This window comes from Zalophus californianus, chromosome 3 (assembly GCF_009762305.2).
Source record: "Zalophus californianus isolate mZalCal1 chromosome 3, mZalCal1.pri.v2, whole genome shotgun sequence".
In the NCBI taxonomy this organism is placed as follows: domain Eukaryota; kingdom Metazoa; phylum Chordata; class Mammalia; order Carnivora; family Otariidae; genus Zalophus; species Zalophus californianus.
Genome location: NC_045597.1, coordinates 388,858 through 410,937, shown reverse-complemented (window position 1 = coordinate 410,937; position 22,080 = coordinate 388,858). Strand labels below are relative to the sequence as shown.

The 22,080-nt window shown below is 58.1% G+C and overlaps 2 protein-coding genes across 28 annotated transcripts in view; both read right to left on the bottom strand.

The window, feature by feature from the left end:
- Nucleotides 1-4,844: 4,844 nt before the first annotated feature.
- Nucleotides 4,845-14,825, bottom strand: C3H13orf46 (chromosome 3 C13orf46 homolog). 26 transcript variants are annotated; one of them, XM_027590325.1, is made up of 9 exons: nucleotides 14,520-14,825; nucleotides 11,174-11,225; nucleotides 10,872-10,975; nucleotides 10,497-10,581; nucleotides 10,340-10,387; nucleotides 9,350-9,397; nucleotides 7,264-7,331; nucleotides 5,105-5,185; nucleotides 4,845-4,936 (listed from the first exon to the last, which is right to left on the bottom strand). In XM_027590325.1, the coding sequence occupies exons 1-8, from the start codon at nucleotides 14,704-14,706 to the stop codon at nucleotides 5,133-5,135; spliced, it is 645 nt and encodes a 214-aa protein (XP_027446126.1). In that variant the 5' UTR covers nucleotides 14,707-14,825; the 3' UTR covers nucleotides 4,845-4,936; nucleotides 5,105-5,132. The 26 variants fall into 26 exon arrangements, 21 of the variants coding, with proteins under 21 accessions (XP_027446126.1, XP_027446124.1, XP_027446125.1 ...); XM_027590323.1 differs by having other exon boundaries at nucleotides 5,137-5,185; XM_027590324.1 differs by having other exon boundaries at nucleotides 5,137-5,185; nucleotides 10,340-10,381.
- Nucleotides 14,826-17,601: 2,776 nt separating this feature from the next.
- RASA3 (RAS p21 protein activator 3) overlaps nucleotides 17,602-22,080 on the bottom strand; it is a 115,430-nt gene continuing 110,951 nt past the window's right edge. For both annotated transcript variants that reach the window (XM_027589505.2, XM_027589506.2), the window contains 2 exons: nucleotides 19,524-19,707; nucleotides 17,602-19,055 (listed from right to left, as the gene is read on the bottom strand). In XM_027589505.2, coding sequence (XP_027445306.1) covers nucleotides 18,980-19,055; nucleotides 19,524-19,707 — 260 coding nt within the window. In that variant the 3' untranslated portion in view covers nucleotides 17,602-18,979. The remainder of the gene's footprint in view (nucleotides 19,056-19,523; nucleotides 19,708-22,080) is intronic.

Below are 22,080 nucleotides of genomic sequence, written 5' to 3'. Positions count from 1 at the left end.
CTCCCAAGATTCTGCACCCAGAGGGCCAGAGGCAGCACTGAGGGGCTGACTCCTGGGCTTCAGGGCCAGTTGGCTGAAGACAGAAACCTGTCTCCTGATGGACCACAGTGAGGTTATTTGAAAGCAAATAAGTCGGTGACCTGAGAGTGCCCAGGGGGTGTTCCGACAGAACGAGAGGGACAGGAAGCAGCCAGCAAACAGAAGGAGCAGCTCCCCCAGGGGATGATTCCAGAAGCAGGGTGCATGCCCACCAGGGAGGGACAAGGCTGGCTCCCCAGGAATCCACCAGCTGCGGGGTCAGAGGAAGCAGCGGGGGGGCGTCAGTGGGGTGTTTGGAGGAACCCCGTGAGAGCATTGTGAGGAGCCTGCTGGGGCCGGGTCGCCACTGAGATGGGGGACTGGTTGACATGGGCCAGGGTTCCTGGCTCTGTGGCGGCAGAACGAGCCCTGAGCCCCAGCACCCTTGGAACCTGTGCACCTTAGTTTTTTCATCTGTAGAACGGGATCGCCCACCCCCTCCTGGACTCACTGCTTTGTCAGAATGGAATCCATCTAACCCTGCAGCCCAGAAGACACACTCCCCGGCTCCCAGCGGAGGTCATGTTGGTCAGAACCAGAAACAGCTTTCCCACAGACTGTCCCAGCGTGGCCAGGTGCTGGGCCCAGTTAAGCCCGGTGTGACCCAAAGGGAGTTGCCAGACTGAGAACCTCCTGCTTTGTGTACATGGTACTTCCCAGAAAACCTGCCCCTTGAAAACAAGTGGAGGGGAGACCGTGGGGAAGTCTAGCCAGCCCTAATTAGGGCTTGCGCCCCCATCCTCTCGCACAGGGTTCTCCCGCTCTCCTGCCCCCAGGGCTGCCCTCGCCCCTTCTCCCAGGGCACCTGGGTGGGATTCTCAGGCAGGCTGCATTCTGGGGCAGGAGGCCACAGGGCAGAGGAGAGGGCTGCAGGCAGGAGCGCCTTTCCCTCTGCCCAGGCTTGGGCTGCTCCCAGACGACACTCACGGCTCCTTGCACTGGTGGTCCTCTAGCCCTGGTAAGCTTCGCCCCTCCCAAGGCCCCCCAGACCCCCATGCAATGGCCAGGCCGTCCTTACTCAGCTCCTATCCTCCAAGGCAGGCCCTCATGCCCCCACATTGCTGGGGACAGGGGCATCTGTGACAGCAGGCTCACCAAGGGCCTCAGGATGGCCACAGTTTGATGGAGTTTCACCGTTTATTTTGTGGAGGTCATTGTGGGAAGGACTTATTTAGGGGTGAGCTTCCACATGAACCAAGAATTGTCCAGCCCTGGGAGGTACCCAGGATGCTCCAAATAGAGGTGCCAAGGAGGTCTGTCTGCCTGTCTGTTCTACAGAGCTCGTGGGGTCATGGGTCATGAGGTCAGAAGGCAGGGAGGGCCGGCGCTGCAGCCCAGACTTCTGGGCTGCGGGTGTAAGTTCCGAGCCCTAAATTGGAGGAGCGGAGATGCACGGGGCACACACGGTCTGGGTCAAGCCCCCCGTCCTGCCCACGAACTGATGGTCAACAGTGCATTCACATTCCAGCCTCCGCTTTAGTGAATAGCCAGAATTAAAATTCTCTGATACTGATGAGGCGACTCGCCATCGCCTCCTCTTGGACAGCGGTGGTGACCTCCCCGCCGAAGAACAGAGGCGGTGATGCGCCGCACCAGGCCTGCCACCAGGGGGCGCAGTGGACAAGCGCCTCTGCGGTGCTCAGGGCGCGGCTCGCAAGGTCCGGGGCTGGCTGCAGGAGACGCCTCTTCCCCCGCGAGGTCCGTGGAGGCAGCGGGAGGGGACCAGAAGCCAGCCGCCGCAGCCGGAACAGCATGTTCAGGTCGGCGCTTGGGCAAGGTGCTCTCTGAGGGCAGCAGCCGGTGACCGGCGTCCCCCAGGGTCCTTCACACATACACCGTCAGCTACAAAATGGGTCTGAGAATAGAACCCACCCTGTAGGTTGTTTGGAATTAATGACTTAAAATTTGCAAGACTGCTCAGGACAGTTTCCTGTGCTTGGCGCAGAGCTTTCTGCGGTTGCCGCTGCTGTCCGGGGGCTCTCACATTGCATTTATCTCTGCGGTGCCCTGGGCCTGGGGGTGCAGCCCACGGAGGTCTCTTCTCAAAGTGATGAAGTTCGTTTCTATGGAACTACGGGTTCACTGGATGCCCACTATCCGTCTCCCCCACTGGAATGGAAGCTCCAAGAGGTGGAGGGTTTGTCATGTGGTAGGTGTTCAACAAACACTCACAGAGGACATGGGGGAAAACGCTTGTGACGTAATGAAAACTTGTAAACAAAGAAACTGGGGTGCAATGTGATGCCAATCTTGTAAAAAAGCTGTATTTATCCATACATAGCTCTCTAGAGAACTATATGAAAATTCTAGCACGGGGAATATGAAAGAGAGGACAAATTAAATGGTTTTTGTTAGCTCCCATATTACCCACAAGGAAGATGCATGTAGGATTTGGGGTGGGTGGAATTACATTATTGGAAAGAATAGGCTGGAGGCATTGCTGTGGGTGTTTGGGGGCCCAGGAAGAGCCGCACATAGCCTGTCTGTGGGCCTGATGCTGCCGGTCCTGTTCCTGCCCCAGGAGGGCTCTGTGGGCCTCTCTCACTTACTGCTGTCTGAGTAGGTGGGGGAGCCCCAGCAGGGCCAAGGAGGAAGCCAGGTCATGCCTGGGACCACAGACAAGTGGGACCACCACCTGGGACCATTGGCCAAGCCTGTTTGTGACAGAAAATGCTACCCGTGAGCCTGTATCAGGGGCCTTGGCAGACTAAGGTGAGGCACCCTGAGGACCGGGGGGCCTCTGAGCAGGGGGCGGCAAGAAGAGGGTTCGAAGGCACCCCGGCCAGCTCGGCGGCCAAGGACTCGGGCTGAACACTCGGGCTTCCCGCTTGATTTCCAGCATGCTGTTTCTCCAGCGGCGAATGAACGGGCCCTCCTGCTGCATGTGAACCAACCTCCTCCAGGCTGCGTGCTCTTCCAAGCCTGCCTCACCCCTCATCCCCCTCAGGGCTGGTACATTTCTCTGGCAGGGAAGAGGGTCCTACCCACCGGCAGTGCCTGCTCCATGGAGGCCTCAGCGGGGGCCGAGGTACAGCTAGGCAGGGACTGGCAAGCCTTGACACGCCCAATGGAGGCTTGGCGCTTTCCTTGTGTGTCCCCTCCCTCAAGAGCCTCTGGCTTCCAGGGCCACCCCGGCCCGCAGCTCAGGGACTTGGCGTGTGAGCAGGAGGTCGGAACCAAAGCCACCACACCTGCAAGCCAAGCTCCTCCGGTTACCCCCAAGGCCCGCCCTGGACCAACTCCCCTGTAGACACCCCCAGACAATATGGAGCAGAACCTTAAGGTTCAGAGGCCCAATGAAAAGTCCGACATGCATCTGATTTGGGAGAGTTTATACCCTAAACTGGTGAAAAGCCTCAAGCAAGCTAGCCATGCTGTGCACACTTGGGGCCTCCCTGTTTTCCAGGCCCCGAGAGGCCAGCAGCCACACTCCATGACAAGGGATGGACAACAGACAGAGAGGAATGGAAGGCAAAGGGCCACCCAGGCCCAGTCACCCTCCTGGCCTGTGTTTGAGTGTGGGCACAGAGGGACCAGCAAAGCCACTCTGGCCAGTGCTGCTCTGTGGAGAGGACCCCGGGACCCAGGCGTGGAGGTCTCCTCCTCCCGTCCTGGCCAAGGGGCAGACCAGCTGTCTCTCCAGAAGCTTTCTGGGTGCCTTGGTAGTAGGTGGCAGCAGTTAGGGGTTGGGCAGGGGCAGGGGCTGCCTGTCTGGGGGCTGAGACAGGGCACAAGCAGCGGCCCCAGCCTCCGTGTATAGCACCTCGGAGCACCTGGCATATTAGCACTCAGCAGAGGGGCCTTTTCTGTGATCTGGTCATATGACGGCAGCGTGGCCGCATGCTTGTCCAGGGACGCCAGTTTCCATGGTTGGATCTCAGCCCACAGTTTCCAGCTGCCTCTGAGCCTCTCTGTTCTCAGATGGACAGTGTTGCAGAGGGATGGCGGGTGTTTGAGGGTTTCACCTGTCTGACTCTTCTGGCTTCTGGGCCCAGATATTCCTCACCCTGAGATGCTGCTTGTCACCAGCCCGTGGCCTCCTGCACACGTGTGTGTGCCATATGTGCGCACGCGCGTGCATGTGGGCAAGTGTGCATGTTGTGTAGATGTGTGCGTCCACGCACAATGTGTGCTGTGTGTGCAAGTGTGTGCATGAGAGTGAACGAGTGTGTGTGCTGCGTTCTCAGTCTTCGGTTGGAACACAGGTTGGCCTGTGGCGGTTTGCTGAGACCCGGCTGTCTGAACAGAAACACTCCGAACCCCTTGTCAGGGCTCCCTTTGTGTGGCCCTCTGCTCCTGCACCTCACCCTGCAAGCACCATCTCCTGAGCCTTGATCACAAGGCAGGACCCTTGTGAGCCCCCTGGGACTGGGACCTCCCACACGCAGCCGCAAGGATGGCGCACTCCTGGCAAAGCTCACCTCCCAGGGCCTCAGGGATCACGCCCAGCCTCCCTAAGGGCTCCTCTCACTGGGGCTGTGGACCCCCCAGGTGCATTTGGGGCCAAGTGTGTGGGCCATCGCTGAGAGTAGAGCCCTCTCCAGGGCCCCATGGGATCTGACTTTGTTTCTGGGTGTTCATAGGATCTGAAGGGTAGGGATGGGTGATCACGGCCGCCATCATGCTCACGTGACCTGGGAGGCTCAGCCTTCCGTCACTAAGCTCACCTCCCTTCTCCCAGTTACATTTCAGGGATGCATGGAAGGAAGAGATGCATGGAAGGAAGAGATAGGCATCCCTCAACAGAGACCAGAGAGGGAGAACATCTTCCGTTCACACTTTATTGTGTCTTTTTAGAAGATGGCATCGTCCCTTAGCCAACGGATCAGTGGTTCACACCTGGGCGGTCATCAGTGCCCTGAAATGGTTTGAGTGGTGTTTCTCAGGGCTGCTTGTCTGCAACCCCCACCCCCGTCCCTCCCTCCCGGGTCACTGCAGGACTGAGGAGGCTGGGAGGTCAGGAGAGCAGCTTCCTGTCGCCTCCAGACGCCCCCTTGGCTTCCAGCCCAGTCCCAGTGCAAACTACCTTCTCCAAGGCCGTTACACACTCTCCTTCACCTTCCTTCTGGTGGAATAGGGGATGCAGCACACCCAGCTGGTCTTGGTCCTAGAGGCCAAGAGGAGGGCAGAGCAGGTGAGAGACAGGCATCCCCCACACGGGCTCAGAGCCCAGGGCCACAGGCAGCACCCCTCCACCCCAGAGGCATGCCCCCTCATCAAGCCCAGGGGGCCCAGCGTTTGTCAATCAGAGGGTGACAGGGCCCTGCACACACAGTCAGACTCCTGAGCGGAGCTGGGCTTGCCTTCCCACCAGCTGCCCGAGCTTCCTCCAGCCCACCCAGTGCCTTTGTGCTCTGCGCTGGGAGGCCTAAGAAGGGGCCGCTTGAACGTGAAAGACCTCCCAGACCAGCTGAGCAAACTGCTCCCCTTGGCCCCAAAGCCAGGCTGTCTCCTGCTGTCCCCACACCCAGCCCTGCTCATTTCCAGAACACCACAGCCTGTGGTTTCCCTCATGGCTGGTCTCTGGGTTCTCCACTTCCAACCAAAGCTGCCTCTGGGACGAGTCAGCCGTCCCCCTTCCCTTTGCAAGGACCCCACAGCTCAATGTCAAAGCATCCCACTGGGCAGTGAGCGACAGCTAGCCTATGGGTGCCCAACCCACCATCTGAATAGGGTGAGGGAGAGCCTGGACAGAGAAGCCTCAGCTCTGAGGAAAACGGAGATGGCAGCTGAGCAGGGCAGTGGGGCAGAGAGGTCACCCCGATACTGCCCAGCAGGCATGAAGGCCAGGCCCACATGGAGGGCCCTCCACAGGCCCCCTTCCCACTGGCCAACCGGCCTCCAGCAGCCAAGGCTTGGATCTGTGTGCTGGCCCTGGCTTACAGGTTTTCTGGGGGCAGCAGAGTCATCGGGCGGGGGGGTTGAGACCATGAGGCCAAGTGGGTGGACTTGGAATTGTCTGGTCCTTGGGGCAGAAAACAAAGCCACCAAGCTGCATCCAGTGTGGCTGAATCCATGGCCACATCCGTTAAGGAACAATGAGAAAAATAAAGGTCTGCTTAAGAAAGACCCACCTACTTTCAGCCTAGATTAGGAAGTGTGACAGAGCAATGCCGGAGAGACCCCCTGTGTAAGTAGAGATGGGCAGGAACGTGGGGCCGCGTGAGCCGAGGCGGGGTGACACGTCCTCCCAGAAGCTCCCCCGCAGTACATACAAATCTGGGGGAAGGTAGTGGTTCTAATAACACCACCAAGTAAGCAGAGGCCCCAAAGCTGCAGGCGCTCACAGTGGACGATGAGGAGGTGGTGCCTGTGGAGACCCCAGCCCCTCTCCCAAGGGTGCAGTGTGCGTAGTGTGCATCCCAGGTCCAGCCTCCGAGCCCACGTGCTCCTGCCCCATCCTCACTGTTGCCAAGAGGGGGCCTGGCTGACCTAGAGGCTTGTGTGTTTCAGTTATTTAAAAGGACCATGTGTTGGTTTTTCAAAGTAATTTACTTTGTATCTAAATATCTGCTAGAGATATTTTTCTTTTAAAAAGTGCTTAAGCAAATAAGCCGAGATATTAATATAGTTAATTCTGAGAAGTGGATAATTGGGTAAATTGCTATTTTCTTCTTAGTGTTTCTCTATATTGCTTAAAATAAAAATAGATCCGTGGGCCCTTGGGTGACACAGTGACTTGCTCCCAGCGCCCTTTATGGCCTGAGGATGTCGTGGAACTCGGCTGGCCCTCCCCAGTCTCCACCATAAAATGGTGTAGGTAGTCAGGACAAATGTACCTCCCACCCCAGCCCTGGGGCCCGCTTTGCAGAGACTCTGGCCGGTGATGAGTCCTCCCTCCCGGCAAAACCCCAAACTGGGAAGCTGGAACCAGCCATGTGGCAACACTTCCCTCTCCCCCTCTCTGCTGCCTCCCGCCTCTCCTGCCTCCTTCTCTGGCCAATTTGTCAGCTCGTGGGATGGGGAGAAGGGGTCTGGCGGGGGGGGTGAGTGGGACTTCCAGGTGAGGGTCCTCCCTAAGTCCATCGCTCCCGTCTCAGCCCCTCCAGACTCATCAGTGCTTGGGTGTCCGCCCGCATGGGGAAGGGAGGAGGGCATGCAGTGGGGTTCTGCCCCTTCAGCGTGAGGCCCAGGGGGCCCATCAGACACCACAGTAGAGGAGAACCCCCCACATGCCTCACTCACTCGTCTTCCGACAGATCCCCCATGTCCATCTGGGACCGCTTCTCTTCTCTCGTGGCACCTGTGACCACCTGTGGAAAGTGGCAGGAGCAGTTCAGGGAACGAGCAGAATCAGCCCATCAACCACAGCCACCAAGGCCAGACCTGCTAGACCTGCCCAAGGACCAGATGGGGGCATGGAGCCTGTGCTGGCACCGAGCCTCTTCCCAGAAGGTGGGGCACCCTCAAGTGAAAATTTCCAAAGAGGGGGAGGGGGCACCTGGCTCAGTCAGTTAAGTGTCTGACTCTTGATTTCAGCTCAGGTCAAGATCTCAGCATGGTGAGATCAAGCCCTGTGTTGGGCTCACATGCTGAGTGTAGAGCCTGCTTAAGATTCTGTCTCTCTCCCTCCCTCTGCCCCTCCCCTCCCCTGCTCTCTCTCATTCTGTGTGTGTCTCTCTCTAAAAGAAAGAAGGGAGGGAGGGAAGGAAGGAAGGAAGAAGGGAGGAAGGAAGGAAGGAAGGAAGGGAGGAAGGAAGAAGGGAGGAAGGAAGGAAGGAAGGGAGGAAGGAAGGAAGGAAGGAAGGGAGGAAGGAAGAAGGGAGGAAGGAAGGAAGGAAGGGAGGAAGGAAGGAAGGAAGGAAGGAAGGAAGGAAGGAAGGAAGGAAGGAAGGAAGGAAGGAAGGAAGGAAGGAAGGAAGGAAGGAAACTTCCAGTTAGGGCACCCTGACCAAGAAATTGTGCCCTTGATGTGGGCCACTGTGACCTCCAGACTGTAATCCCAACTCTGCCACTGGATGACCCTCCTTGAGTCTTAAAACCTGTGGTACCCCTAAAATAGCCTTGTGCAGGGTTAGTAGCCAGCATTCTTCACTGTACCACATGTTCTGAGTGCAAAGAGATAGGAGGTGCAATCTGGAAAAGAACAATCCCTAGGCAGGAGCTTAAATTTCCAAGATAGAACTTCAAAACACTTCCAGAAATGGCTGCCCACTACAGCTGAGAAATGGAGGCCATCCTAGGACATTTGTGTTGGATGGTCCAGACAGGCCATTGGTCAACACCTTCATTTTACAGAAAATGGTGATGCTGTGAGAATGATGATGATGATGATGATGGTGATGAGGTGATGGTGTTGTGGTGGTGGTGATGGTGGTGATGGTGATAATGGTGGTGGTGATGGTGGAGATGGTGATTGTGGTGGTGGTGGTGATGGTGATAATGGTGGTGATGGTGGTGATGGTGGTGGTGGTGATGGTGGTGATGGTGGTGATTGTGGTGGTGGTAATGATGGTGATAATGGTGGTGGTGGTGGTGATGGTGGTGGTGATGGTGGTGATGTTGATGATGGCGATGGTGGTGATGGTGGTGATGTTGATGATGATGGTGATGGTGGTGGTGGTGATGGTGGTGGTGGTGATGGTGGTGATGTTGATGATGATGGTGATGGTGGTGGTGGTGATGGTGGTGATGTTGATGGTGATGGTGGTGATGATGATGGTGGTAATTGTGGTGGTGGTGGTGATGGTGATGTTGATGGTGGTGATGGTGGTGATGTTGATGGTGGTGATGGTGGTGATGGTGATGGTGGTGATGGTGGTGGTGATCATACCTGATACTGAGGCTTTCTGGGTATAGGCACCATCTGAGTGCTTTATAGAACAACCCTGGAATGTGGGTACTACTCAGATCCCCATTGTATGGATGAAACAACAGAGCCACTGAGAGGTATGGTGACTTGAGTATTTACTGGCAGAACCAGATGTGGAGACCAGGTCTCCAACTCCCAAGCCTATGCCCTTTGTATCACCCCAGTGTGATCCCAGAAGAGGTTCTCAGGGCCCATGGGCACCCTGAGGGTTGACCCTGGTCCTGGAGTCTCTGATGATGCCAGAATGCATGCAGGTTGGAGGATAAGAAGGAGGCAAGTGTGGCTTTCAGATTGCCAGGCCAGTCCTCAGCACCCCAGAGCCCTCCCGGCCCTGCTGGCCCGCCTCTGCCTCAGCCTGCAATACATTCTTGTGGGACAGGTTCACTGGACAAGCCTCGTGGGCCCTGAGCACCAGCATTCCTGGCAGGTGGTCTGGCTCTGTCATTTGAGGGCTTTTACCTCCTCGGCATGGTCTCCCAGATCAATCTCCACAAACACAGATGGTTTCTGTGAATGGAAACCAAAGAGGTATGGATGGCAGACTAGGGTGAACTGGAGAGGAAAGGAGGCTTCCTAGGAGAGGCACTGGGCTCCAGGCCCCGGGGCAGCTGGGTCTGCATGACCCCACCACTGGGGCCGCAAGATCGTGGCTGTGCTCAGTGGGGGCTCCTGAGGAGCTGGGCAGAGAGGTGCTGGCCGTGTGAATGGCAGGTGTCCATGACCAGTGCTGGCAGAGAGAAGGGAAGGACTATGGCCTCCCATCTCTCCCTACTCACCCCCTCAGGTCCCTGAGAGCCCGGGGTCTCCCCTGGCTTCCCTCTTTGAGAACCGGGGCTGCGGGTCACAAGGCAATGCCCGGAGCTGGCCCATACCTGCACACTGCCCACCAGCCTCCTGGTACCCGCTCTGCCCCGTGCTGGTGAGGGCTCCCACTGAGGCATGAAAGCCTCAGGCAGCTCCAGGGGCTGCTGCCCACCTGGGCCAGCCCAGAACACCAGATGTGTCTGGGGATGAACCCCTGGACCCTACCAGGGACTGTCGTAGGCCCTGATAAAACAGGTCCAGCTTCTTCTCCATTCCCTCCCACGATTGGGAAGGAAATGAGAGCCTCCTTCCCTCAGAAAGTGCCCGGTGGGAATTCCTACCACCGCTCTGATGGGTCTCTGGCCAGTGCACCAGGACACGGGGCCGGGGCATTTCTCTGAGCCACCCGTCAGGTCCCATATGACTTGGGCAACTGTGCTGTTTGGAAAGCTGGGGTTAAGATGCCCAGCATCAGCCAGGAGCACAAGGCTGGGCCCAAAGTCTCTTGGGTCGAGGCCGCACTGGGTCCAGCCTACAGCATGGCCCTGCCAAGAGGACCCCAGGACCATGTGTCCACAGCCTGCTGGTGGTCCCACAGGACTGTGCCTGGCAGGCCTTCCTGTTAAGAAAGTCAAAGGCTCTTGCCTCTTTTCCTGGAGGGTCATCCAGCTTGATGGACTCTGGCCCCTGTTCCTAGGGAAGACACCCAACAGGTAAATACCAGTAGGACCCGAGGACGGTGGACATGTGTCTGGCCAGCCCTCCCGCTCTTGCCACTGGCCTCTGGGTGGCTCCTCTTCACCTCTGGTTCTGTCCTTCCACCGTCCGGGTCCAACTTTCCAAGGGCGTCCTGACTCTCCTGCTTGTCTTCCTCGGGGTCGGCCTGACTGTGGGAGTGTGAGGCGATGGCTCAGGATGGGCGCCATGGAGATGTGGCTTCGGGCTGGCCCTTTCTCCCCTTGGGTGTTGGGAAAGTTCTGGGACGTGCCCCCGCGGAGCAGGGTGGGACAGGGCGTGGAGGCCCTTCCTCCTGCCTGGGGGTGGGAGGGTGAGTGGAGGACGAGGCAGACGTGCCCAGCGCTAGGCATCGAGGACTAGGCAGTGCTCCTCGAGGAAGGTTCTATGGCGATGTGGTGGCGCTGGGGGCCTGTCCACCAACGGGGTTGCACATGCAGACCTTCCCCAGCAAATGAGGCCTCTGGCATGCCCAGCGATCTGGAGAGTCGAGTGCAAACGTCTGGCAAGACAGGCGCCCGCTCCAAGAGTCTGGGCCACGGCCAGCTGCAGGGGAAGCAGGAGGTGGGGTGGGGGGCTCGCAGCCCTGAGATACCCTCCCATCTGAGGGTGGACACCCTTTCTTCTCAGGGTTCCTTCGGGGTCTGAGTGTCAACCTCGGGGCTGGCCCTGCTCCCCAACCCACTGTCTCCTGTGTCACCTCGTGTCTCTGAAAACCACCTCTCCTGGACGACGACCACCTACCAGCTGGCTTCTTCGATGTCACCTTGTAGGTCCTTTCCCTGGTCCTCGGACTCTGGGGAGGAAGGAGCAGCATTTGCCATCAGCTCTCCCTGGGCCCGTGGCCTGGCCCTGTGAGGACTGAGAGCACTACAGCCCAGCCCTTCGGGGAGTGAGGGGCCCAGAGCCTGGCCCTACAAGGATGGACAGGCCTTCCTGCGGGTGCTGAGTCTGAGAGGACAGTCCAGGTCCCATTTCTGTGTGGCCGCATCTGAGCCCAGAATGGTAGTGGTGGCTGGTTCCCTATAGCTGCCGCCCCCCGCTCCAGCAGCTCGGTCCCCCATCCTCCAGCCCGGCACACCCGGGCCCAGGATGCAGACACAATACAGCCAGGTGGGAAATGCCAAAGCCTTCAATCATCCTTTTGACAGGAGGCCTGGTGAGGCACCTCCAAGCACCCCGTTACCGCAGAGGATTTCCTTACAGAATCCCGACGGCTCACAGGTCTCAGAGCTGGGGCACCTGCAGGCTGGGGAGGTGATGGCTGGGCTCTGGGCGGCGGCCTGCACACAGCTCCCGCTTCTCGGCAGAGACCAACAGCGTGGCTGGCCCTTGAGCTCTCCATCCTGCCCTGGGCCTGGTGTCGGGGAGCCCCTGCCCCATGTCAGGTGACCTGCCTTGGCAGGACAGTCATCTCAGCCAGGCCTCCCGGGTGCTCAGGGCACGTGGCCCTTGGCTGTGTTGTCCGGACACTTCTCTCTGTGAGGCGCCTGCGGGTGAGAACTAGGGGTCCTCCCTCCTTCTCTTGTTGGCAGCACACAGGCTCAGGGACGCCGAGGCCGGCGTTGGCCACCCCAGAGACAAAGCCCTGAAGGCAATGGGCAGGGGTCTGAGGGAGCTCGGGGTGGGGGGTGCAGCCCTTGGTCCTCAGAGCGCGTTTCAGAACTCGATGGCTCTCGAGACATCCCTCACGGAGGAGCTGCCCAGTCTCCACCTCAGGACCTAGAACAGGACCTGAGTGATTCAGAAGCAGCAGTTTTCTAGCAGGGATTTTAGAATTGATTTCTTTTGGAAAATCTTCAGCAGGCCCCCACCTGTAGGCACGCGTGTGCGTGTACGTGCCTGTTCTAGAAGACCTGGGGCCGATCCCTGAACCTGCTTTTTCCTATAATGTGTATCTGGCAAGAAGAAAGAATCAGTAAAAAGAGAGACGTGATTTCTTTTCTCCAAAGTAGACCCCCCAGTACATCTTCTGTCATAAAGAAAGGAAATTAATACTAAGTGTCTGCAGGTCTCGCCCCTTCCCTTTTTCTAAGAAAGTGCCTGAGTGTATCAGGGCTCTGAGCATATTGGAGCAGTGAGTGACCCCTCAGTCTGGAGGGCTCAGCCAACGAACGTGCCCCAGGCAGAGGGCTGGGGGCTGACGTGCGCCACTCGGGAGCTGAATGAGGTCTGAGGACAGAGCAGTGGGGTCTCCAGAAGGTTCCCTTTGCTGCCTCTCTTCCTCAGCCGAGATGTGGCTATCTTCAAACTGCTTACAGATTACATTTTGGCTGTGAGACCGCCCCCTGGGGTCCAGCGGGTGGTGGCAGGCCTGCAGGCGCAGGCTGGGGGTCGGGCCGTGGCCATGTCCTCTGGACAGCTAGTCAAGTATCCGAAATCATGTCAACGGAGGCGCGGAGCTGGCTGGGGAGGGGGAGTGACAGTGACCAAGACCCTCTTCGTAACAGGCCTTGATTCTGTGATGGGGGTGCTTCGGGGGCCTGATGACACTGCCTTGCACCTTGGCGACACGGCTGAAGGCTTCAGCAGGTCCCACCCGCCTCGAAGGAAGCCCCCCACCTCCTCTCTGGTCACACCCCCCTTGAGCATGCACGAGCGGTGGACGGAGAGCGGAGTGCGGGCGAGGGTGCCCTCGCGCAGGAGGGGTGGCAAGACGGACCTGAGCGCCGAAGTCCCGGGCCTGCCCTGTGGACACGGTGGCGTGAGCCCGGGCAGGTCCCGCGGGGGGTTCCTGTGCGGGCGGCCAGGGTGGGGAGGTGGGCTCAATGCGTGGACACCCAGGGTTCTAGCACACAGCTGCTGGGTTCCTGCTGTTCCCTCCGACACCGGGCTCGTCCTGAGGCCCGACTGGACAGCAAAGCTGCAGGTGTGCTCTGGCCGCCCCTTGTCCCGCCCATTGGGCTCGCAGCCGGGCTCCTGTGTCCTCCTCGCCCCTGCTCCCGGCTGGCGTGCACCCGGCAGGGCCCCCTCTTCTGGTCCTATTTTACCACGCGGACAGTGGGACCTGGAGCAGCCCGCCCCGTGCACGGCTGGTGAGCCTGCTGCTTTCCACCCTGCGGTCTCCGGGAGGTGGAGCCCCTCTGCTGTGTCCCGTGGGGCCGCCTGGTCATGTGAGGTAGGACAGGGTGCCACGGGGATGCCTCTCTGCCATTCACCCTGTTTGGGGCAATCCAGCGGTGCTGGTGGAAGTATCTGGAAATGGTGGGGGCGGGACTATCCTCTCCTGTGGCCAGCCCCGTGGCGGCCTTATCGGACAGCCCCTGTGTCGATTTGCAATGTTGCCTGCATAGACTTAGGTTGATTTCTTCTTTGGGAAGCTTCACTCCTCTTCAGTGAGCCTGCGAAAGCGTCGCCCTGCTCAGAGGGTTCACAGGACGGAGGTGGAGGGAGAGCCTCGCAGCGGCCCCAGCCGCCAGGCAGCGGTGAGCACCTGCTCCTTCTCCCCCTCCTGAGATGTTTACACTGAGAGAGCAGATATTCACCCCTCGGGCTGGAACAGCAAATCCCATTTCCTGCTTACTGTGTTTCAGTTCCACGGCATTCCAACACCCTCATAGAGGGCCACTCGCTGGGTGACCTTCCCAGCAGAGCCAGAACCTCAGAGGGCCCAGCAAATGACTGCACCAGTCACCTTCATCTCTCAGCCAACTCAGGGTCTGGCCCTCCAGGGAGAGGAGCTGGGGAGCCCAGAGGGCGAACCTCACGGTTCACACAAGGACTAGGTGTTCTGCCCGGCCCCCACGGCAGAGCGTTTAGGGAGAGCTTAGGTGGCAAGCACCGCCATGTGTAAGTTAGTGGGCCCGTATCCCTTGTCCGTTACCCCCACGGGCTCACTGCTGGCCCTGCCTGGCAGGTTCCCTGAGTGGGACCAACCAGAGATGTTCCACGTGGCCACGGCCTTCTGGATGCACAGCCCACCTCACCCCACTCCCGACCTCAGCACAACTTCCCATGGCCGCCTCAGTGGGTCTCAGCCCCGGTTCGGCCACCGGCAGACCCCGGCTCTAGCATGCTCTGCCCGGCCCTTAGGGTCCTCAGCAGGGGCAAGGGGGCTGGGCTGGCGGGAGGGACGCCGCTGCGGGCCTACCCGGCTCCTTGGACAGCTTCTTGAGGCAGCTCGGAGGGTCCCCCTTCTGATGCAGGCCGCCCACACTCCTGCTCCTCTGGAGCTCGGCCACCTCGCCGGCTGCCTTGGGGTGTCTGGGGGCAACCCCTGATGGAGGGGCCCCGGGGCCCAGCCGGTGCCTCCGGTGTGTGGCCGTGTCCTTCTCCATCTCCCTCTCCCTCTGCCAGGTTTTGGGAAAGAAGAGGGACGCGGGCTCCCAGGCGCACCCTCAGGTGGAGCGCATGGCTTCCAACCTCTGTCCGACGAGCAGCCCAGTGTGACCAGGGGGCCCCTGTTGCCAAGTGGCCCCTGTGACATCACTGTGCAGTCAGAGGTCAGAAGTCAGCCTGGCGCAGCCCTTCCCGCGGCTGCCTTCCCCCCGAGGCCTTCATCAGCCCTCGCCCAGACAGGGTGGATGCTGCGCACTTCTGCTGTGCGTCAGCCTCAAGCCTTTGGAGGATTTCCTCATTTTGAGAATCTTTCTTTTCCTCTTAGGGACGACGTCACCACGGACCAAACTCGGGCAAACGGACCCAGGGCTCAGGCGTTCGTCCGGGCGGGCCCAAGGGGCATCGGGGGTGGACGGGCAGCTGTGAGCTGCTAGCTGGCGAGCGCGGCCGGCACGAGGCACCACCACGGAGACTCGGACGCTGGCTTCCCGCAGCCAGCGGCCGGCCAGGCCGACACAGACGCGGGTGCCGCCAGGGCTGGTCTCTCTGGGAGCCGCTCCGCCAGCACGTGCCTCCTCCCGCCCTCCCACGGTCGTCCCTCTGCATGTCCCCGTCCTGATGTTGTCTCTTCGGGTCTTCTGAGTCTAGCGACATTAGTTTCAGGGACAACATAGCGTCTCAACTTCTCTACGGGGTGCTGGGCTCACCTCAAGTGCAGCCGTCTGTCACCTGGCCGCGCCCTCCGTGACAGCACCGTCTCACCCTGTGACCGAGTCACTCCACACCCGGAGCCCCGGACCTCCCTGCCCTCCGCCCGCCCCGCTGATTCTCTATCTATGGCTCTGGTTCTGCTTTCTGTTTATTCATTTGTTTGTCGTTTATAGTCCACTTATCGGTGGAATCATACGGTCATTTGCCTTTATCTGATTTAGTTCACTTGGCATGATACCCTCTAGGTCCAACCCTGTTCTCACAAAGTGACACGATCTCATCTTTCTGACGGCTCAGTAACACCCCACTGTGTATACACACCACATCTTTATCCCTTCACCTGTCGATGGACGCTCGGGCTGCTTCCGCATCCTGGCTGTTGTACATGCTGCTCCTATAAACACAGCGGGGCACGTATCCCTTTGAATTAGTGTTTTTGTATCTTTTGGGGTAAACACCCAGTAGTGCAATTGCTGGGTCGTAGGGTAGGGTAGCTCTATTTTTAACCTTGTGACGAAACTCCATACTGTTTTCCAGAGTTTGCATCCCACCAACAGTGCAAGATTTGGGTTCCCCTTTCCCCGCTTCCTCACCAACACCTGTTGTTTCTTGTGTTACTGATTTTAGCCATTCTGACAGGTGCAAGGTGATACTTCACTATGGTTTTGACTTGTATTTTCCTGCTAATGAGTGATGTTGAGCATCTTTTCATGTGTCTCTTGGCTGTGTCCTAACCTTAGAAGGACACCAGTCATATGGCATTAGGGCCCACCCTAATGACTTTATGTAACCTTAATTACCTCTTTAAAGATCCTGTCTCCAAATACAGCCACAGTCTGAGGTGCTGGGGTCAGGACTTTGCCATGAGTATTTGGGGGACACAATTCAGCCCATAATACAACTTAACAGAAATGCCTGGTAGCATCCCAGCATATGTTTTTAATCTCCAAACATCCAAGGCCACGGGGGACAGATCATAGTAGGGGTTTTCCCTGAGCAACTGGCAGATCATAACTACTCAGCACGAAGCAGAAGAGACTCCCTAATTCCGCATGCACGTCTGTCTCCCCAAAACACTCCACAGCATCTCCGCGCACCGGGAAGGCTCTGGTCACCCGGCCAAGGGGCTGGTGCAGCGCCTGACGTGCTGCCCAGGTACCCGCGTGCACAGACGCTAGTCTGGGAGAGGCCAAAGGACTAAGGCCGGGATGGCAGGACGCCTAGGCTGTCTGGAGGAAGAGCAGGTGGACACAGATTGAGGCCCCCAAGAGCCACTGTGACCCGTCAGAGGGGTCCTGGGACAGGGGCGTCTGGTTCCACGCTCCTCGAGGTTTTCTCCTTTCTGTCCTCCCATGGGGGCAGAACTTCCCCGGGTCCCACAAGTGTCTGAGTCAGCCAGACTCCTTGGAGCCGCCCGTAGCCCTGCTGTGGACACTCACGTCCTGGCTGACTGATGCTGTGGCCTCTGACCTGGGGCCCTCGTGAGCAGGTACTCCCCCTCTGCACCCCCTCAGCCCCCACCCAGCCCTGGTGCCATCCCGCTGCCAGGAGAGGCCGGATGGAAGCAGCAAGGGCACTTTTCTCCCCGAGTCCATGCCCCCAGGGAGGGGCTGACCGCCCCCCACCCAGAGTCCCACCTGGTGTCCCCAGAGCCCGACCACCTGTTTCTTTCCTAACAGCTGAATCAGGCTGGAATTAAAACAGCAACAGGTGAAAACCACAGGGAAAAAAGGAATAGGGAACCTGTGTCCTTGCTCTGGAGGCAGGTCTCCTCCAGGCCACCCACCATGCATGCAGCCCCTTCCCTCTGCCCGTCCAGGTGGGACAGGGCCCTCAGCACTTCTGCCTCCCCACAGCCTCTCCTGCTGCTCCCCCTGTGTCTGGTCCTGAAGCTCAAGGCCCACTGTGTCTCGGAGAGAGTAGCACGTGCTGGGGGCTCATCTTCCCCTCCCTGGGCTGATGCCCGTCTCCATCCTCACTGGAGGTTCCCAGCAGAACACACTCGGACGCACTCAGAGTGCCCGACCCCACATCTTTCCATTCCACAGAGCACCGTGGTTTCCAGCTTGCTCCAAAGTCCCACAGCTGAACCTCCCCTGCCACACAAGCATGTTATCCAGCCTCCCACATGCCCCGCTCCGCCACGCACCCATCTCCCACATGCACAATTATCAAACCAGTCCTCAGAAAGAATAAAACATCTGTTTTAATTGGCCAGTAAAATACATTGCAAATCATTAGTATCTTATAAACAGAAACATTAAGTTACAAATCCATGTTAAAAATTGCAGTTTGGCGCAGCCTAATAGTTATGTGTCCCAAAGTTTACTTTTTGCAACATTTTCCTCCACCGTCTTTGTCACAAGTGATGTTACTATCTGCCACGGTTCAGAGTTCAGTCTGAAGGACGGTATTTGCAAATAAAAAGCAGGATGGGCACAAAGTCTGAGGCTGACTGCCCCATGTCAGGACCCCCATCCCAACAGCAAAGCACCCACCACTGCCTGGCAGCTTCTAGGGACTTCACAGAGACCCAGCAGAGCCCTGCTCCCGGGGGCTGCAGGGTCTGCACAGCTCAGGGCTTTGCGTCCCTTGGTGAGCTCTGGAGGGCCTTCCACTGGCTTCCAAGAGAAGCAGCTCATTCCCTCCGTTGCTTTGCTGTGCACCCTCCCCTTTGACGAGTACAGGCCTAGATGTTCCGAGGTACTTTATATCAAGGAGCTCATTAGAAACGGTCCTTTAAAAATGTTAAGAAAAACAGCTTGAAAATAATGCACATTTTAAAAACCTTCCTCAAACTTCCAGAAGGGGCAGCTAATGTGTATTCTACTTTTAAGTTCCACTGAAAGCAAAACAGCAACAACTTTTGCTTGAAGGGGGACAGGCTGGACACGCAGCTCGGCCCGTTGCCGGCTCTGGCAGCGTCTGCAGCCCACAGAACTGGGACACCCATGTCTGCGAGAGCAGACTGGAACCTCCTCCCCCCAGGTACTATCTGCAGAAGGACCCCGTAACTCCAAATCATCAAGAGCATCCTCACATTGGGATCTTCGTGCAGTGATGCACAACGAAGCCACAAAACTGACCTTCAGCCAGGAACAATACCAACGCCAAGGGCTGGACCCAGAAGGCCCGTGGGCACGGCCGCCGGCAGGCAGGCTCACAGGAGACGATGCGCTCAGCGTCCTGTCTTGCTGAAGCAGAGTGTGTGAGAGGAGGGAGCTGCAGGGCCCCACGGCACAGGCACCAGAGCCCAGCAAAGGCGAAAGTGCACAGGACTCAGAAGCCCAAGCTCTGCAGAAAGCACGGCATCCCTGGCCCCTCCTTCCAGAGAGGCCAGCTCAGGTCGCCGGCCACCAGTGTGAAGACAGTGCACCAGCAACCACAGACGCGGCCCGGGGAGAGCCTCAGAAGTCCCGTGAGCCTGGCGCCGGTCACAGTGAGAGCTGCAGAAGTGCGGACCCCCTGCCCGGCTGTCCTTTCTCTCTGTTCCCTCCTTCCCGGAGACCGCGGTTTCCCTGCTGCAGCTCAGGGCACCGTCCTGGGACAGGACATCCTGCTTCAAATGGAATGGGTGGAGGTCTCCGATTGCTGCCTGATGTAGCTCTGGAAGCTCTTGTCTCCAATGGGGTGCTCCCTGCAAAGCGGAAGTGGGGAGGAGAGTGAGGCAGAGCCCTGATCGCTGCTGCCCATCTGCACGTTAATACTTTTTTTCTACCTTTAAACGTGATACATATTCCTCGTAATAAATGTGAAAAATACAGACAAGCAAAGAAAAAAAGACTTAGCCAAAAGTCGCCTATACAAGTGTACCTGTGGCCTAGAGAAAGGCAACTTCTGGCCCATCAAAGCCTAATTTTGGAAGCAATGGGTCTGGAGGTGGGAGGGTCTGGAAGCAGGAGGTTCGGGGTGTGCTGCCCCTGGGCCACTGTCCAGAGGACTGAAGAGTACAGGAGGGCTGCTCTGCGGGAGACGGGGAGGCTGCCCAGTCCTCATGGGTGCGTGCAGGTGGCTTCAGGGTAACGCTCAGCCCCAGGAAGTCCCTTGCAGTCCCTTCCCCACTACCTTTGCCAAGGGCTCCCCTACAGTCCGATGCCATACTCACTGGCTCCCGTACTTGGTCTTCTTGAACTTGTCCCTTTTGTACTGGGCATGCTCCTGTTCGAGGGCCCCAACCCCAGCGACGACCTGCTTCAGTGTCTTGTAGGTCTCCTGGGGGTCGTCGATGATGAACGTCGAGTACTCCTCCTGCTCGGGCCCGTCGTACACGGATCTGCTCCCACAGGCTTCTGCAGCATTGGGAGGGGCCGGAGGTCAGGGCGGGGACTCCATGGGCAGCCTCCTCGGGAAGGGCTGACCGTTCCCACGCAAATGCACCAAGAAGCAGAAGCCGTTCCCAAGAGCCGGGCCAACACTGAGCCCTGGAGAAGCCAGGGTCTGATGCCCCCTCTCTGACCAGCCTGTGTCCTGAGCGACCTGTGTCCACACCCCACTGCTCACCAAACCAGAACCGGCAGATGTCTGTTCCTGGACACCGGGCCAGGGGGACTCAAGGGGCCTGTGGGGTCACCCAGGGTCGGTCTGGGGAGAACACCTCAAGGAAAGCCCCATCTTAGAAAGAGGTGCCAGGGCATCACTCATCCAGCATTAACGTGCACACCCTGTGGCTGGGACGTGTGGGCACAAGGTGCAAAAGAAGCTGTCCTCACGGGTGGCACTTTCTCAGTCTGCCCGCGCAGCTTCCTAGGACTTCTGTCACGCCCACTTGCTGGACACGTGACTTTCTCATTGGACCACATCACTCCTGCTGAAGACCATGCTGTGGCCTCCAGGCATCCAGGAGAAGCACCCAAACACCTGAGCTGGGCCTGGGACCCCCGACCGGTTCCCCAAACACCTGAGCTGGGCCTGGGACCCCCGACCTGTTCCCCAAACACCTGAGCTGGGCCTGGGACCCTCGACCTCTTCCCCAAACACCTGAGCTGGGCCTGGGACCCCCGACCTCTTCCCCAAACACCTGAGCTGGGCCTGGGACCCCTGACCTGGGCCCTCCGTTCCAGGGCCACAGAGAGGCGGGAGGGAAGACGCGTCATTTGGACAGCGCCTGGCCGAGGTGAGCCGGCATCTCGGGGGCTCCTCACCCCGTCTGTGTTGCTGTTTCATTATCACAGAGGCTCTCGTGCCCACCTCACCGTCTTTATTTCCACCCCAGGAGAAATAACCTAATTCTTACTGAAAATTCACAAGTCTGTACAAAGGAAAACCAGGAAGATTTAAGTTTAAAGAAAAAAACCTGACAGGAGAAAGATAAGCCACTCTAAACACGAGGACGAATGAGCAGAGGGGGAAACGGAGGGAAGAGCTCGGTGGGCAGCATGCTGATAGGAGTTCAGCCTTTCTCTTTTTACATAAAACACAGGCTTATGGTCTCCAGAGCTGGACTGCCTGGACTCCAGCCCCAAAGCCCCCACTTGCAGGAACTACTGGGCCTGAAGCAGGTTACTCATGTCCGAGCCTCAGCGAACCCTCTGCGAAGTGGGGGCACCCGTGTCCTTGGGAGGCTCCAGTCCGGGGCCTGGCAGTACCTGCAAGCTGTGCTGCTGTAAAAACAGCTGGCGTCGGCAGGTCAGGAGGGGTCACCCCTGAACAAGCACGTGTTCTTGTGGTTTTGCTAACGGTGACCAGAAACAGACTCTCGCTGCCCGGGTGGTGCTGGTGGGGAAGAGGCACACGCCTTTGTAACGCGAGGATCTGCGGCCTGAGAGGAGGGAGGTGGGCAGTGGAGGTGACCCGGATAAGCATAGGGCAGCTGGGGCCAGGCCCTGCTCAGCTCCAAGCCCATGCTAATTGCCTTATGGGGGCTGTGTGATTGGATCCTGGATTAACCCAGATGCCTAACCCATTTCATGAAAGAGGATAGGGAAGTGGAGGTGCACTCTAAGATCTCCAATCATGTTGACACTACGAACACTTGTCCAGATGATGCCTACACTGGGAGGGAGGCTCATTCATCCATGCATTCTCCATCCGTGTCTCCACCTATCATCCGTCCATCCATCTACTCATCATTCATCCACCCACCCATCCATTCATCCATCCATCTACCAATACATCCACCCACCCACCCATCCATCATCCATCCATCTACCAATACATCCACCCACCCATCCATCATCCATCCATCTACCAATACATCCACCCACCCACCCATCCATTCATCCATCCATCTACCAATACATCCATCCAACCACCCATCCATCATCCATCCATCTACCAATACATCCACCCACCCATCCATCATCCATCCATCTACCAATACATCCACCCACCCACCCATCCATTCATCCATCCATCTACCAATACATCCATCCAACCACCCATCCATCATCCATCCATCTACCAATACATCCACCCACCCATCCATCCATCTACCAATACATCCATCCAACCACCCATCCAACCAACCATCCATCCATCCATCCATCCACCAATACATCCACCCATCCATCCATCCATCATCCATCTCTCCACCTATCATTCATCCATCCATCCATCAGCCACTCATTATCTATCCATCCATCATCCGTACACCCATCACCATCCATCCTTGATTCACCCATCATCCATCCATCACCCACCCATCCATCATCCATCCACCTATC